General features: G+C 40.9%; 1 protein-coding gene across 8 annotated transcripts in view; it reads right to left on the bottom strand.

Annotated features, from left to right (window-relative positions):
* dlg2 (discs, large homolog 2 (Drosophila)) overlaps positions 1 to 15,988 on the bottom strand; it is a 147,608-nt gene that overhangs the window by 109,172 nt on the left and 22,448 nt on the right. Inside the window, exon 1 of one of the 8 annotated variants that reach the window (XM_063014492.1) lies at positions 6,068 to 6,152. The exons of the other annotated variants lie outside the window; for them this stretch is intronic. Within the exon in view, the coding sequence (XP_062870562.1) occupies positions 6,068 to 6,097 (30 nt within the window). The 5' untranslated portion in view covers positions 6,098 to 6,152. Of the gene's footprint in view, positions 1 to 6,067; positions 6,153 to 15,988 lie in introns of those variants that run through there. 8 annotated transcript variants of the gene reach the window in all.

Genomic DNA, 15,988 nt, shown 5'->3' with positions numbered 1-15,988 from the left:
TGATACCGTAATTGCACCTTTTCCGATTCATTTTCCCAGCTATAAGAGATCATTAAGAGATAAGAGATCAGCTGTTTCTTTTCCTGAGGAGCTTATTTGGGCATGAGCTTCATACTGAAACAGCTTGAACCCTGACTGAGTCTGAAAGCAGCGTCTATAAAAAGCTGAAAAGCTTTTAAGGGTGGAGAGAGGACCCAGCTGCTGTGGAGTGCTACATATATACAAGCATCATACACACACAGACACATGGCCTTCAAGGAGATGGTTACATGTTCAGCCACGCCCATGATCGTAATAAAGTGGCTGGTGAAAATTAATACATGAATGAAAGTTATTAATACTTCTGTTCTTAAAATAAGCAAGGAAGTGACAGACAGGTTGTCAGTCCATCACAGGGCAAACACACACACACACACACGCACACACACACACACACACACACAAATAACTAGGACAATTTGTATCACCTGCTAACCTGACTGCATGTCTTTGTACTGTGGAAGGAAAACAAAGTCCCCGGATGAAACCCACACAGATACATGAAAAGGACGTGGACCTCTCCACCTGGGAATCAAACCCAGGACCTTCTTGCTGCGACAGTGCTACCCACCGCGCCACTGCTCTGATACTTTTTATAAAATGATATTATATGATATTTTACATGTTTGAATGATATATGGATCACACATGAGCTTTGATATAGATTGTCACACCCTGGAAATAACACGTCAACTTTACAGATGTGTCCAGAGGCTCTAGATTCTAGATTACGCAAATAATTAACATTCCTACGGCCACTTACAAAAGCTCATTTATTCACACGGAGACTCACAGCCAGGCTCTCTGGCAAGAAACACACAGAATTTTCTCCTGACAAAATTTTATAAATACACACTCATCATCTCTCTCTCTTATCCTGCTCTCTCACCAAATAAATCCAGTGATGTACTGCACACACACACAAATACATACACACACACACACACACACACACATACATACACACACACACACACACACACACACACACACAGCTGCTTGGAAAATACAAACGCACAAGAGCATTGTTTATTAATCACAGTGCTAAACCAGGCGTGGATCTAAGCACGAGACACCGTCTCTAATCACACACAGTTTCATACAATTATCTCTTCTAACACAGAAACCGCTCAGCTGTCAGTCATAGCGGCCGGGCTGACAGAAAGCAGAGCTGGCAAGTTTTGTTTAGAGTTTGCGGCATGCTGCTTAAAAAAATCCTGAAACGTGACATGAATGCAAATGTGGAGTGAAGTTCGACAATGTCTGTGGACTCCATTTGGTCCATTGGTCTTGGCAAATGAACTCCCTCCCTCAGACACTAGCCAATCATGTCCATGTAGAAGCTCGACTGGCTGATAGCACTGCTGAGATCAGAACCCTGGATTCCCAGTTCAAAATATCTTTAGGATTAATAAAGTATCTATCTATCTGTCTGTCTATCTATCTATCTATCTATCTATCTATCTATCTATCTATCTATCTATCTATCTATCTATCTATCTATCTATCTATCTATCTCTCTGTATGTCTATCTATCAATCTGTCTATCTATCTGTCCATCTCTGTCTGTCTGCATATCTATTTATCTATCTATATGTCTGTCTATCTATCTGTCTGTTTATCTATCTGTCCGCCTGTCTATCTATCTAATTAACTGTCCGTCCGTCCGTCCGTCCGTCTATCTAGACATGATTGGCAATGCTTGGGAAGAGTGGCGGAATGGCCGAAGCATTTCCTGCCAGGGTATTTCTGCCATGACCTCAGTGTTTCCCGATGACACCAGACCTGCCGCAACCCTGACCAGGATAAAGCTTTTTGTTAAATATGAAGTGAAAAACATTTTGGCAAAATCATCAAGTCCAGAAGCAGAGGATAGAGGATCTAAAGGAGAAAACCACAGGCTAAAGGACACACAGCGGGGCACAGGGGTAAAACCTCTCCCCTACCATCGAGCATCAAGCTGTGTCACCATCTCCAAAATAGAATCACTATTCCACAGAATCTAATAACAAAAACAACACATACATGGAGCTGTGAAATCATAGAGGGAAAATGACCCGAATACCTTCAGAGCAAGGATGTGTTTACTAGTTCACTCAGGTTCACTCAGAAAAGGGACGATGCAACTTCCAAAAAACTAAAATACTTAGTGCACATTTCCCACCTGAGGTCAGGAGCCCTACAACCTTCAGCATCATCATCAATTAAACCCGGTGAGAAAACGTCAATATTGTGGTCAGCATAAGAAAAATGATGTGATAACAGTGGAGGCAGTAACCACGGTAACAGAGCTCATTTCACTCTGGAAGATGTGGACACCAATTTTAATTGTTGTGTTTAGATGCTTTAACCGCACGTTTTCAGTATGTGTATGGCAACAGTTTAAGGAAGATCCCTTCCTGTTCCAGCATGACGATTTGAGGTCCTTAAAGACATGGTCTGATGATCTGCTTGTGGAAAAAGTCAAATGGACTGACCTTAATATCACTGTACATTTTTGAATTAATATGGAACATCATTTGTAAGCCATCACTATCTGTCAGACATCAGAACCAGACCTTACAATTGTTCTTTAGACTGATACACTCCAAATCTGTTAAACACCTTTTAAAATTATGTGAAAAGCCTAGGCAATGGGAAGGCAACTCCATAACAATGATCAAAGTCATAAAACGGGATGTCCAACAAGCTTATAACCAGATGTCTACATACTTCTGCTCCATATAATAAAGTATAAATATAATTATAATATATGGAAATATAATTTGTAACAAATGAGCAAATAGTTCAACTTTCCCATGGTTATTGAGTGTTCGCACAAGTTTTGAAAAGCAATCAGCAAGTAATTTAAGGCCTAATAAGTAAATTACTGAGACTTTTGTATACAACTGTATGCAATAATGCAAGACCATTTCTGTATCAAAATTAAGAAATCAATATTCTGTCCAATTGGGCGTTCAGGTGGCGCAGCTGTAAAACAGGCTAGCACACTAGAGCTGACATCTTGAACTCCTCGGTTCAAATCTCAGCTCAGCGCCTACACAAACAGCGACTGGCCTGTTGTTCAAAGAGTGAGTTCCAAAAGGAATTCCTCATTAGTGGTGTAATTACGACAAGGGATAATGTGTGATAAGGGCGTGACCCCTGCGTACAAAGCTGATCCACATGTGAACTTGCCTCGTGCGGGTGAAAAGATGCAGTCAGCTGCTGCACACGTGTCGGAGGGGACGTGTGTTAGTCTTGGCTCTCCTCAGTCAGAGTGGAGGTCAATATCAGTAGAGAAGAAGCATAATGCAATCGGGTAATTGGATATGGCCAGATTGGGAGGAAAATGGGGTTTCAGTGAGCCTGTGCCCACTGCAGCATCAGATTCCTCTTTTCAGCTGACGAGTGGAATTAAGACGTATTAAAACCTTTTTACTGTGGCAAAAATATAGACACACAGCAACATGCAGCAACTTGGGTTTGTTCTTTACTATTTGTTTTCTCTCTGAGTCTTCATGGATATCTTATATGAACGCAGGAGCCGCTAATGTAAACCATAGAACGAAATGTGGGTCCTGAAGTAAGAGTGTAGCATTTTTTTAGCTGGCACAGAAATTAGTGCACAGCTCCGATGTCTCAGGTTTGATCACTGCCTCCTATGTCCCGATTTCGGCGTGATTTTTTCCCATTCTCATAACAGTGGAAAAAGACCTGGACTCATGGGCCTGGACACTAACAATGGGCATAATGTGCAGAATCGTGGGCCAGACTTTTACGTGTGACAGGACGCGGGTGACTCACGGCTAGTGGGTTGAGATCACCCGGTCCAATAGTAAGAGTGAAGAAGAAACATGAACTCGCTCTGTCTGTCTCACAAACAAGGCATGGAAGCAGGTCGTAACAGGAGAAGCCGGGTGAACAATGGAGACTTTGTACAGGACTGTGTAGAGATGGGCTCTCAGATTCAGATTGGATCTGATCAATGAAAAGCATGAGACCACAGACTGGGAACATACTGTACGTTTACTTAGTCATCTCCTTCGTTCATGTTTTGAATTTGAATGGTGGCATCCTGTAAAATTAACTTTTATTTTTTAGTTGTATAAAACCATGCAAAAGCAACAATTGGATTTACTGATTTAATCATGGATCCCCCAATGTACTTAATCCAGATGTGGGAAATATTGAGAGTTAACTCAAGGGTCCAGGGTTTGTGCTTCCTATGCAAGTCATTTATCTTGTTGCATTTCTTTCATTAGAAAATTTTTGTGGTTGTACCCTGTAAAAGGTCTGTCTAGTTTTGTCAGTGAGCTTTTGTAGTAACATTTTCTATAATTAATACTCAACTAACACTGAATAATTTTGTTTGATTGAAGCTTAATCCTCTTTAGATCTGTCCATCTTTTCAGCTCTATGAAAAATTATTTATCAAAATTAAATTGCACAATTTTTAATCTACGTAGATCAGTCATTTCAACCTGTGGGACGTGGCCCTCCAGTGTGCCATGGTGGTACTGCAGAAAGAAGGGGCTTCAATTCATTTTTAAACCTCGCTAACCTTTTAGTCGTATTAAAATTGCAATCATTTATGCCACTAATATAAATATTTTACAGCAGTTTAGCCTTAGCCTTAGTTACAAGTTAACTTGTGTATTTTTGTCAAACTAGTACTGGTTTGCTGATTAAGGAGAATTAAAATTAATTCGGGATATTCCGCTAGCACACCAGTGCAGAGATTCTGAACTCCTCGGTTCGAAACTCGGTGTTGCCACCGGTTGGCTGGGCGCCATCTAGCGGGCATAATTGGCAGTGTCTGCAGCAGACACGTTTCTGCTAGGGCGGGATCACCAGACTATGTGGACGGGGTCTTCAAAACACTTTGTAGGGACCCTGATTAGCAGATAGAGAGGCGCCTGTGCAGAATACATGTGTGAAAAAGGGTTCCACTAAGGGCTGCACGCGGGTCGGAGGAGGCATGAGCAGCAATATACCCACCTCGAATGCAATCAGGGATCCCCCAGCAGCGGAAGACAAATTGACTATGCTAAATCAGAAGAAAATGCATAAATAAAATAGAAAAAAAAAAAATAATAATAATAATAATCATTTGCTTGACTTTTCTAATGCAGATGTTTAATTTAGTTGCCTTGAAATTCTTTTGTAAATCTTATGTTAATGTGGGTAAGCATTCGCTCGCTGCTAAATAAAAGACAGCTACTTAGTTGATTGTTTTATTGCGTTTATGAGGTTTAGTTTTTGTAATTGGCTGGATGGACCTTAAACTGCAAAATATTGGGAACTCCTGCTGTAAATGTTATATGTGTATGTCTGTCTGTAAATTGCACCCAAATAAACACAAATTGTGTTTATCATGGGTCCATGGGTCCAGGGTCCAGGGTCCAAATCACATTATATCAGTCAGTTACAGTTGGTCTGTATGTATTAGGCATTTGTAATATATTTGTAAATGTGTGTATCAACAGTCCCTCAGACCAACCAGGAAACAGATCATGGATCCTCAACCACTAATCCACTACAACACAAACACACAGGACTGACATGTGCTCCATCTGCTCCAACTCCAAAGTGCTTCCTGAGTGCTGCGAGCAGCGAGAGTGTACGAGTGCACGCGGCCACACTCGTGTTAAACAAGCTCCATCTGCAGCGTTTTTAACAAGAGACTTCCCGAAGCCAGCCGGGATCTCAAGAGCAGCATGAGTGAGAGAGATAAGAGGTGAGAAGAAGTGAGAGGGACAGCTGATGAGATGACGGCATGGTCGGGAGTACAGAAGTAGATCTTAGCCACAGAAGCCGTAGAGATGAGAAAGACTGATGCGAGGCTTATTAGATAGAAAGAAAGCCAGAAAGCGAGCAGCCATGCAGTGGAAGCCACTTTTGCTGCAGTTTGCTGGAGTTCAGGGACAGCAGCCTGAAAAATGGCTGTGCCAGCAAAGCTACCGCTCAGTCGCTTTTTACCTATCGGCTGAAGCCCTGATTCATCATTCAGTAAGCTAAATCTGCTCTAATAATTCACTGATCTTACCTCGGAGCCGTTCAGCCACTGCTTCTGCATGATCAGACAGTACAGTGTGTACAGGCTTTACAGACCGACTTCCCTCTCGCTAGCCAGTAAAGTGTGTGTGTGTGTGAGTGTGAGAGATGTGGGGCTGCCCTAGAATACTTTCCAGTCGCTGCAATCAGCACTCTGCGGCACATAAAGTCCACTGCAGGTATCCCTGCCAAGCGGGAACCAAAAATGTTATGGCCATCCGGAGCCGTCACTGGGCGCTGACTACGCCACAGAGCAACATGTCTTACCAAATGTAGGATAAACAAAGATGCATAAACAGACATCAAACTCCCTCTGGTACACGACAAAAGCTACAAACCAAACACCCTCATGAATAAACTATATGGCCAAAAATATGTGGACACCAGAGCTCACAGGACATACTTTTGTAGCTATAATTCAATTTAATATAATCTTAGGAAAGTTTTAGTAATCAGAAGGTTGCCGGTTCAAGCCCCACCATCAACAGGTTGCCACTGTGGGCCCTTGAGCAACGCCCTTAATGCTCAGTTGCTCAAATTGTATTCATTCAATTGTAAGTTGCTTTGGATACAGGCGTCTGCTAAAAGGCACAAATGTAAATGTAAACCTCACTTGCACGTCTTTGGACTGTGGCAGGAAACCGGAGCTCCCAAAGGAAACCCACACAGACACGGGACACAGACACACAGCTCCACCTGGGAATCGAACCCAGGACCTTTTTGCTGTGAGGCGACAGTGCTACCCACCCAAGATCTCGCAATATACTCTGAGACACAGTCATTCTCCAAGCTGTTGACACACAGTTGTTTATTTTATATTACTGATTTAATACACTAATTATGATAAGAAGTTGATGAATAACTGAGTTAAAATATACATTTCAAGTGTATTTTCAAGTGACCAGAGCTCACAATAATGCTAAACAGTTTATTTCTCTTTTCCCCCCCAATTTTCTCTCCTAATCTAGTCGTATCCAATTACGTTACACTTTACCTCTAACTATAGAGTTTCACAACTGACACACGTCCCCTCCGACACGTGTGCAGTACCGGCTGCCTCTTTTCACCTGCACGAGGCGAGTTCATATGTGGATCAGCCTTTTGTATGGAGAGCCACACCCTGATCAGCATTATTCCCCAACTCAATCAGCCAGCAGAGGTCGTAATTACACCACTTATGAGTAACCCTGGTCCGGCTCATCCCACCCTGAACAACAGCAAGTCGTTGTTCATGTAGCTGCCCAGCCCAGCCGGATGGCAGAGCTAAGATTCGATACGATGTATTCGAAATCCCAGCTCTGGTGTGCTAGCATGTTTTACCGCTGCGCCACCTGAGCGGCCGCTAAACAGTTTATTTAATGTAATATCAGTATTACAGATCATACTGACTTAATAATTAAAGCAGATTTTATTAACATAAAAACATTCCCTTCAACAACAAGCTGGTATAAATCTTTACATTTAGAGTCATATGAAAATGAATCTTAAGCTCTTAAGGAAGGTAAAAATATATGTGTATCATTAGTAGTAGTAGTGGTGGTAGTATTTTTCTACTACTTGTAGAGAACAAAAGAGATGCTTCACAGACACACAATCTTATTTTGCTCGTTTTACGTGCTCGTACACTCCCACACACAGACACCTTACCGCCACCACTACCACCCACTTACACCCGCCCACTAGATTCGAGACAGACACACAGACAGACTTTCCTATGCACCCACACAGCAACAAAAACTAGCTCAGCTCAAGCATAGATTTCTCGTAACTGCTCTGCGACACTTCATATCGATCTCAGTTATTACATGAACACATGCAGACATTCTCTCTCCATTCTCACTCCCTCTCTCCACCTCTGCAGGCTAATCCGTAGGAAGCGTCTCCAACCTGTTCCTTTGATAAACCTATTAGAAACTGCAGCAGAGCTTCTGCCACCGACAGTTACTGCAGTCAGATGAATAAAACTACTGTCTACAGTTCCTCTACTTAAAGCAGTTCATTCACATTAACAAGACCTCTATCTGAGTGTACGTGCATGTTAAACACTTAAAACCAGGACGTGGTATGGGCAGAAACATCACTGCTACATGACAAAATGAAAGCTGAGTGTGGGTGAAGCAATTCATTAGCTAGCTAGCATGACAGACTGACAGAAGCTGTTATGTTTCGTTCATTACTCATGCCTTCATTCATCTTTGTGAAGGAAGGTTTTGATTGTTTTTTTTTTTAGTCTAAGTAGCTAACTCAGTTACAAGACCTCATAATAAAAATAAATAATAGAATAATATCTTATACAATAAATTAGCTAGCTAGCATGACTGGCTGACAGGCTGTTATTGTTCATTCATTATTCATGCCTTTATTCATCTTTGTGGGAAAAATACTTGTTTCTTTTATTTTTGTTCTGGCCCAAGTAGCTAACTCAGTTACAAGACCAAAAAATTAAAATAAATAATAAAATGATATCTTATACAATTCATAAGTTAGCTAGCATGACAGGCTGACAGAGACTGTTATTTTTGTCATCTTTGTGAGGGAAGATTTTGTTTCTTTTTAGCCTAAGTGGCTTAGGGTTGCCAACCGTCCGGTAAAATACGGAATCGTTCCTTATTTGGAAACTAAACGTCGTGTTCCGTATTAAATTGATACGAGACGCGCTTTGTTCCGTATTTTTGTCAATGGGAGATTAATGCTGCAGATTAAACTGAGACAGGCAGATATGTATGAAACAGAAGGAAACTGCTGCTACTGTGGTAATTAGAAAGCGTTTGGTTATTATTTTAAGTAATGTTCACTTTTAGTCTTAGTAACGCCGTGTGTGTGCAGGTATATCAGCGTAACAACCTGTTCATTACTCTGCTGTTTGAGTAGCGCAGTGGGCAGAGCACAGCGCGCATATTTTTCCGCCCTAGGTTCGAATCCAACTTAGGGTGAAACTAAAGTAACACAAGCAGGGCCGGCGCTATGGGGGCGCTGAGGTGGGCATCGCCCCCCCCCCCCGTTTTGGCCAGCCTGCATTGCCCTCAAAGCTTAAATAAGAAACAGCACCAGCGCACTGATTTACAATAAATCCTGAATTAGTAACATGGTGAAACATAAATTATTATTATTTTTTTTTTTATAAAACTAAACTTGCACTGTTTTGGTGTTTAAAAATGTACAAAATATCTTCTGGCTAGTTTTGTTTCCTTAAAATGCTGGTGCAAATTTTGGTTTGGCACATTTCTTTTGCCAGGGGTGAACAAAAGACCTACAGCTTCCATACAGACAGACAAAGCCTGACGACATTAATACTCCCAGAACAGTACCTGGGAAAGAAAGTGTATTAGCAAGAATGATGGTTCAAAGTGCAGGTTATAAATTAGGAATGAGCTTGGTGGATATTAGAATGTATAAAGCAATCTTACTAAGCCACTAAACCAAACCAAAACGACTGCCAAGAGTCTAAATCGAAAACTCTTATGGCAAGAACCGAGAGAGAAAGAGAGAGCAGAAGAACTTGGACTGCAGCCGCCAATACACACTGTAGCTGCTAAGCTATGCTATGCTAACTCGCCATCTGCCAGTGCAGGAACAAACTCATACAATTTGGAAAGTAACCGGCTCGCCGAAAGAGTCTTTGTTACAGAGAAGAGTTGGACAACCTTTATTTAACTGACAAAAGAACAAAGGAAGTAATTCTCTGACCAACTTGATTATATGTTGTAAATGTTTTTTTATTATTTGATGTCTGCAACACACTCAAAAGTTTGAGACAGAGGCAAAATAAAAGTGAAAATTTGAATAAATATTCAGGTTACATTATTTTGAAACGTGAAATGGTAACAGGTGAGCAAATCGTGATTGGGTTCAGTTTAAAACAAACATTGCTTAATGCAAGATAATAATTTAGATAATTCACTATTTACTGTACATAATATTGTGAAAAAATTCAGAAATTTCAAGAAAATGTATGACACATTTTCAAAGCCTATGTATGACACATGGCAGGAAACCACGGCTGAATGAGCATGACCGTTAAGCCCTGCAGTGCATCATGCTACTGTGATAACTATAGCCACGAGTTGAAAAGTACTTCAGAAAACTGTTAGCACTTAACACAGTCCACCAATACATCAAGAAATGCAATGTGAGACCATACATCAATTCTATGCAAAAGATGGTGCAAGAGCTAACATCTGTCATGGTGCCTGAGGGTGCATCAGTGCCCGCAGCATGTGTGCAAAGGTGTGTAATGGGATTTTATATTGGAATAGACATATGCTGCCATGAGGCAACATCCTTTCCCGGATAGTCTGAGTTTTTTTCAGCAAGACAATACAAGGCCTTATTCTTCACATGCCTCAACAGAGCGGCTGTGTAGACAGAGAGCGTATGTGCTTGTCTGGCCTGCCTTCAGTCCTGATCTATTTTCTTCTGTCTTAAATAGTGCTAGGAAGAGGATCAAATAATCATCAGTTTCCAAACAATTAATAGTAAATGTGGTATAACAAGATGGTAAGCATTGCTCTGTTCCAACCTTTTATAGGATTTTTGATTTTATAGCATTTTATAATGTCCAAACTTTTCTGGAAATGCGGTTTGTATATTTGCACTTGCATTAGAAGCATTAAACACACACACACACACACACACACACACACACACAAGCTGTTAACATATTAGCAAAAGAGATATATATGAGGGATCTTCAAAAAGTTTCTGCACTTTTATATTTTGGTTGGAAGCGGTGAGGGTGTAGTAGGAGGAGTAATCGGTCTTGTCTGAGAGACTGAGAGAGCTTATAGTCCGGATTTAGCACCATCTGAGTTCCATTTTTTTTCGTAGTAGTGGTAATAGTTGGTACGACGCTGGGGAAGATGCACTGCAAAGGAAGGTGACTAAAAAAGTTAAAAAAGTACGGAAACTTTTTAAAGAAGCCTCATATATTATATAGAAAATATAAATAGTAATGGACCAAATATTAGAAAATGTATTTTTTAAAATATATTTTTTGTCATCTTTTCCAAAAATACACAAAAAAACTAATACATTTTCATTTCAAAATAGTCAGAATAACGGGCATTTGCAGAAATTTGAATTATTAGATCCTGTACATGAATGTAAACTCAATAGCTCAGGAATTTACTTCATGCCAGCTCACCCACACAGACCCACTCAAACACTGATGGATTTCTGTCCTACCTTTACATTCGACCCCAGTGCACAGTAACATGCAAAAAACATTGCAGTTCTCCGGGGGCATAAGGATCAGAGTCACTCCAGAGCTTCTTAAAGCAGAAAAAAGTAGAAGTAGATGAGCAGGAAGACAGAAAGTGAGGGTCAGAAGTGGATCACATCCTAAAGCAAACCCCGGCATCTGCTACCCTGCTGCAGTGGTGCGTCCTGCTCTCGCTATCCACTGCTGTCTCTCAAGACTTCAGTGTCGTACGGACGCATGGTCGGTCGGCATGCATGCGGATCTGCTGCGCTCGACGCCAAACTAAATATTTAAGCTGACAACATTAAACCTGCTACAGGAAAAGAAGCATCCCTGACTCCCTCCCTATTCCTTCATTCCCTCTCACTTCTCTCTGGCTCCATGTCGCTCCAAGAAAAGCAGGATGTAGGAGGACTTCAAAGCCGAATTATTACTGGGAGCTTTGGAGCAGAATCAGGATCTGCACCCTGTTCAACACACGAGCGAAACAGAGATCGACAATCTGCATTTTCAGCACTTGGAACACACAGCTGTTATGTAATGTTCTATCACGTTTATATTGTGATTATGCTCTCCTCGTTCAGAGATAGAGCTGAGTACAAAATTGATGCCACAATCATTTTTTTATATTTATTCATCCTGATACTTAATGCTCTAGGTGGTGGTTCACATTTTAATACAGTGATGAGCCCTGCAGCAATGTTAAGTTTATCATATCAATTAAATCAGTTTAATACTAATCATCGACTCTCCGCTTTCAACCAACACTTCATTCACAAACATTGTAGCATTGTCAGTTTTTTCAGCTGTTTATGCACAACATCCACACTGGTCGATAAGGACCATACCTAGTGCAGTCGTAATGCCATCAGGTCCCTTTTTCACCAGCCAGCAGCATATACAGAGCCATAAGATGCACTGAGGAAAACTCCAAATGCCTCAACCAGACAGCATGAGTCACTAACAGTAGCGAATAAGTGATGCCCCACCTGACCTTTCCTCCCTCAAATAGGGCCAATTGTGTCTGTAGAGTGCTTGACCAGGCCAGTGGTGAGCTGGCACAACAGACTGCTGCAGTCTGGGAGCATTTTCTGTCTCTTAATGGTAGGAATTTTCAACATTACAGTTGAAACCTCCTATTTATTAACAACATTATATGTATTGTATTGTGTTAAATGCAAAATCTATTTGAATATAGTATTTGGACATCACAGGTCAAATTTTATGCATTCTTTTTTTATTTTCACAGCAAAACACTTCAAGTATGGTGTAAAGGAACTCCAGTGGCCTGCACAGACTCATTTCCTCAATCCTTTTAAAGACTTTTAGAATGAACTAATGCATCAATAGCAAGCCAGGCTTTCTATTTCGACATCAGTGCCTGACCTCACAGATGCTCTTTAATGGCCATCAGTTCCCAGACACACTTCAAATGCATTTCGAAAAGACGCAAGGGTTGGGCATACCCATATATAAAACATACTCATAGTCTAGAGACTTTTTTAACCACAATGTGTGTTTATTTTCTTCTACGTTTTAGTCAGCGGGCACTATCTGATCAAAGAACACACTATTCTCGGTGCACTATTCTCATTTGGTCAGTGGGGATCCTATGAATGGAGTACAGTGCAACAGAGGGGCTGCAGATGGGCTACTTATTGTAGACCCACAAAGTTCTTCTCTATGGTTGGTGTAGTATAAGTATATAAAATAATTAATGAATGTTCTTAGCAGATAGATATACATAATAAAGTGCTCAGTGAGTGTACACAGAGATACACCGATCAGCCATAACATTAAAACCGCCTCCTTGTTTCTACACTCACTGTCCATTTTATCAGCTCCACTTACCATATAGAAGTACTTTGTAGTTCTATAATTACTGACTGTAGTCCATCTGTTTCTCTGCATGCTTTGTTAGCTCCCTTTCATGCTGTTCTTCAATGGTCAGGACTCTCCCAGGACCACTACAGAGTAGGTATTATTTGGGTGGTGGGTCATTCTCAGCACTGCAGTGACACAGCAGCGCTGATGGAGTTTTTTAACACCTTACTATCACTGCTGGACTGAGAATAGTCCACCAACCAAAAATATATCCAGCCAACAGGAAAAAAATCAATAAAAAATACAATAATACCTCCCAAAAAAAACCAACGATTGAGAGCAAATTACTTCACTATCCACTAAAGACAAGCTGGAGAGTTTAGACTCTCTGACCCTTGTGTCCCAGTGTAATAGCAGATCAGAACCACACTGCATTTACTTACTCATCCTCTCACTTTCACTCTCTGTGTGGTGTTGGCACGAGGCTACATGAAGCGAGAGGAATGGGAGATGCTTTGTAAAATATATTTTTGCCACCAGTCTTCCTGTTACCATGGTAACTAGTTTTAAGTGGTTCATGTTTTACAGTACAGGTGAACAACACATATAGACAGAGAAAAGAAGTGAGCATGGTAGTGTTGACACATTTCACTGGGGATTACATGTCAGTTTAGAGGGGAAGAAAGATTCAAGGGTTGCCCCGCAGAGTCAGGATACAAAGTGAACCAACAGGACAGAACAGTGTCGGGAATTTGTACAGTAGCTTAATGCTAAGTCATGTCATGTAACCCAAATCCAGAACATTACAAGGTAAACATTTACATTTGCAGCATTTAGCAGACGACTTTATTCAAAGCGACAGTATACAGTCTGAACAATTGAGGGTTAAGGGCCTTGCTCAAGGGCCCAACAGCAGCAACCTGGCAGAGGTGGGGCTTGAACCAGCAACCCTCTGATTACAAGTCCAGTACCTTAACCAGTAAGCTACAGCTTGCCTTAGCTGTAAACAAAAGCCAGTTTATTTAAACACAGCAAATAACAATATGAGGAAAATTTTAAAACCAATTCTTCAAAGTTTCTTGTGTGTTTTGTGAAAATCAGAATTCCATCCTACCCAAAATCTTTTCTGCGTTTACATACACACCCACTAGAATAACTAAGTTCATTGGAAATGATTAAGCAGGCGCTAACAGAAATAGCTGCGAGAGGTACTGCAGCAGTGGGTGGGAGTCAAAAGAGTCGTAGGGCACGGTAAAAAAAATACTCCTATATACAGCACTAGTTTAGACCAGAAGTGTAGGAAGAGTTTGTAAGGCTGGACTGGAAGGACTGGAAATATAATTCCCAAAATACAGTAGAACAGATGTCATATTCACCCTTTAATTATTTTTACACACGGTAAATGCTAAGTAGATTAATCATCTAAAAATATGAATTATCTTTTACCCGGTTAGTTAGGGAACGGTGATGTATAGCAGTTCTGATGTCTCATCACCTTATTTTATGAGGTTTGAATCATTACTTGGTCTAAGTCACTTGAACAAATAATTTATCATCATTTTACAACTTCGAAACACTAAAAACACTATATTTTATAATAATCATCATCATCATCATCATTTAGGGGCCAGATGCTATAAACAGTTCAAAGTACAATTTTAGGCGCTCAGGTGGTACAGCGGGATATTCCGCCAGCACACCAGCACCGAGATTCTGAACTCCTCAGTTCGAAACTTGGCTTTGCCACCGGTTGGCTGGGTGCCATCCAGCGAGCATAATTGGCAGTGCCTGCAGCAGACACGGTTCTGCTAGGGCGGGATGACTGGACTATGTGGGTGGGGTCTTCAAACGCTATGTAAGGACCCTGATTGGCAGATAAAGAGGCGCATGTGCAGAGTGCATAGGTGAAAAAGGGTTCCGCTAAGGGCTGCACGCGGGTTGGAGGAGGCGTGAGCAGCAATATACCCACCTTAATGCAATCGGGGATCCCCCAGCAGCGGAAGACAAATTGAATACATGAAATTGGGAGAAAATGCATAAATGTAATAGAAAAAACTGGTTTTACTGCCCGATTGTTTTGTTGGTTGTTAAATAAGTGTATGTGGGCGTGTGTTAGTGTTGCAGGTGGTGCACATGGTCCCATACACACTACACTTAGTTAAATGTCAATGGCATCTTTTCCCACACTGCTGCTCTCTCCAGGCTGTGACGCAGCCAAGCTTCAGAGACGGACAGAAATAGAAAGTAAGAGTGAGCAGAAGTCCAAAACAACGCTGGCGCAAAACCCAAATATATAAAACATTTATAAAAATATCTCCTAGAGGCAGCTTCTAGTGAGAGGGTGAGGCATTCACACACGTACATATACAGAGGCTGGATTTAAATAACACACACACACACGGGTGGGTAATCTGGGTGGGTGAGAACAGTGAAATAACATCGGCCTAATGTCTGAATATAGATCATTTTATATTTATTGTTATTCTTGTTGTGTTGTTGTTAATAAAATAGTACTAGTAATTACAGTAAGAATAATTCCGTTTCATTTTTGTAAATAGGACATTGTTATTCTTATTATCTTATGGCTCCATTTGCTCTCTTTTTCATTTTGCTACTATGCATGACATCTAAAAGACAAAGACCACAAATCTACAGCTGTGAGATATCAGATGTGTTAAAGGTTTAATGTAATATTTCCCTATGACACTATAACACACAAAAAAATCAGCAGATGCTGAAAATAATGTGTTAAATTTAAATCAGAGCTGTTTGGGATTCACCTTTATGAGACCTTTCTTGGCTAATTAGCACCATATTCCATCTTCTGTGTGTTTATGGTCATAGATCATATCACTTCTGCCTCTGTTCTCGGTCAGTCTATAGCGGACT

Source organism: Trichomycterus rosablanca, chromosome 18 (genome assembly GCF_030014385.1).
Source record: "Trichomycterus rosablanca isolate fTriRos1 chromosome 18, fTriRos1.hap1, whole genome shotgun sequence".
Taxonomy (NCBI): Eukaryota; Metazoa; Chordata; class Actinopteri; order Siluriformes; family Trichomycteridae; genus Trichomycterus; species Trichomycterus rosablanca.
The sequence above is the reverse complement of the archived record's forward strand: the minus strand, read 5'-3'. Positions and strand labels throughout refer to the sequence as shown.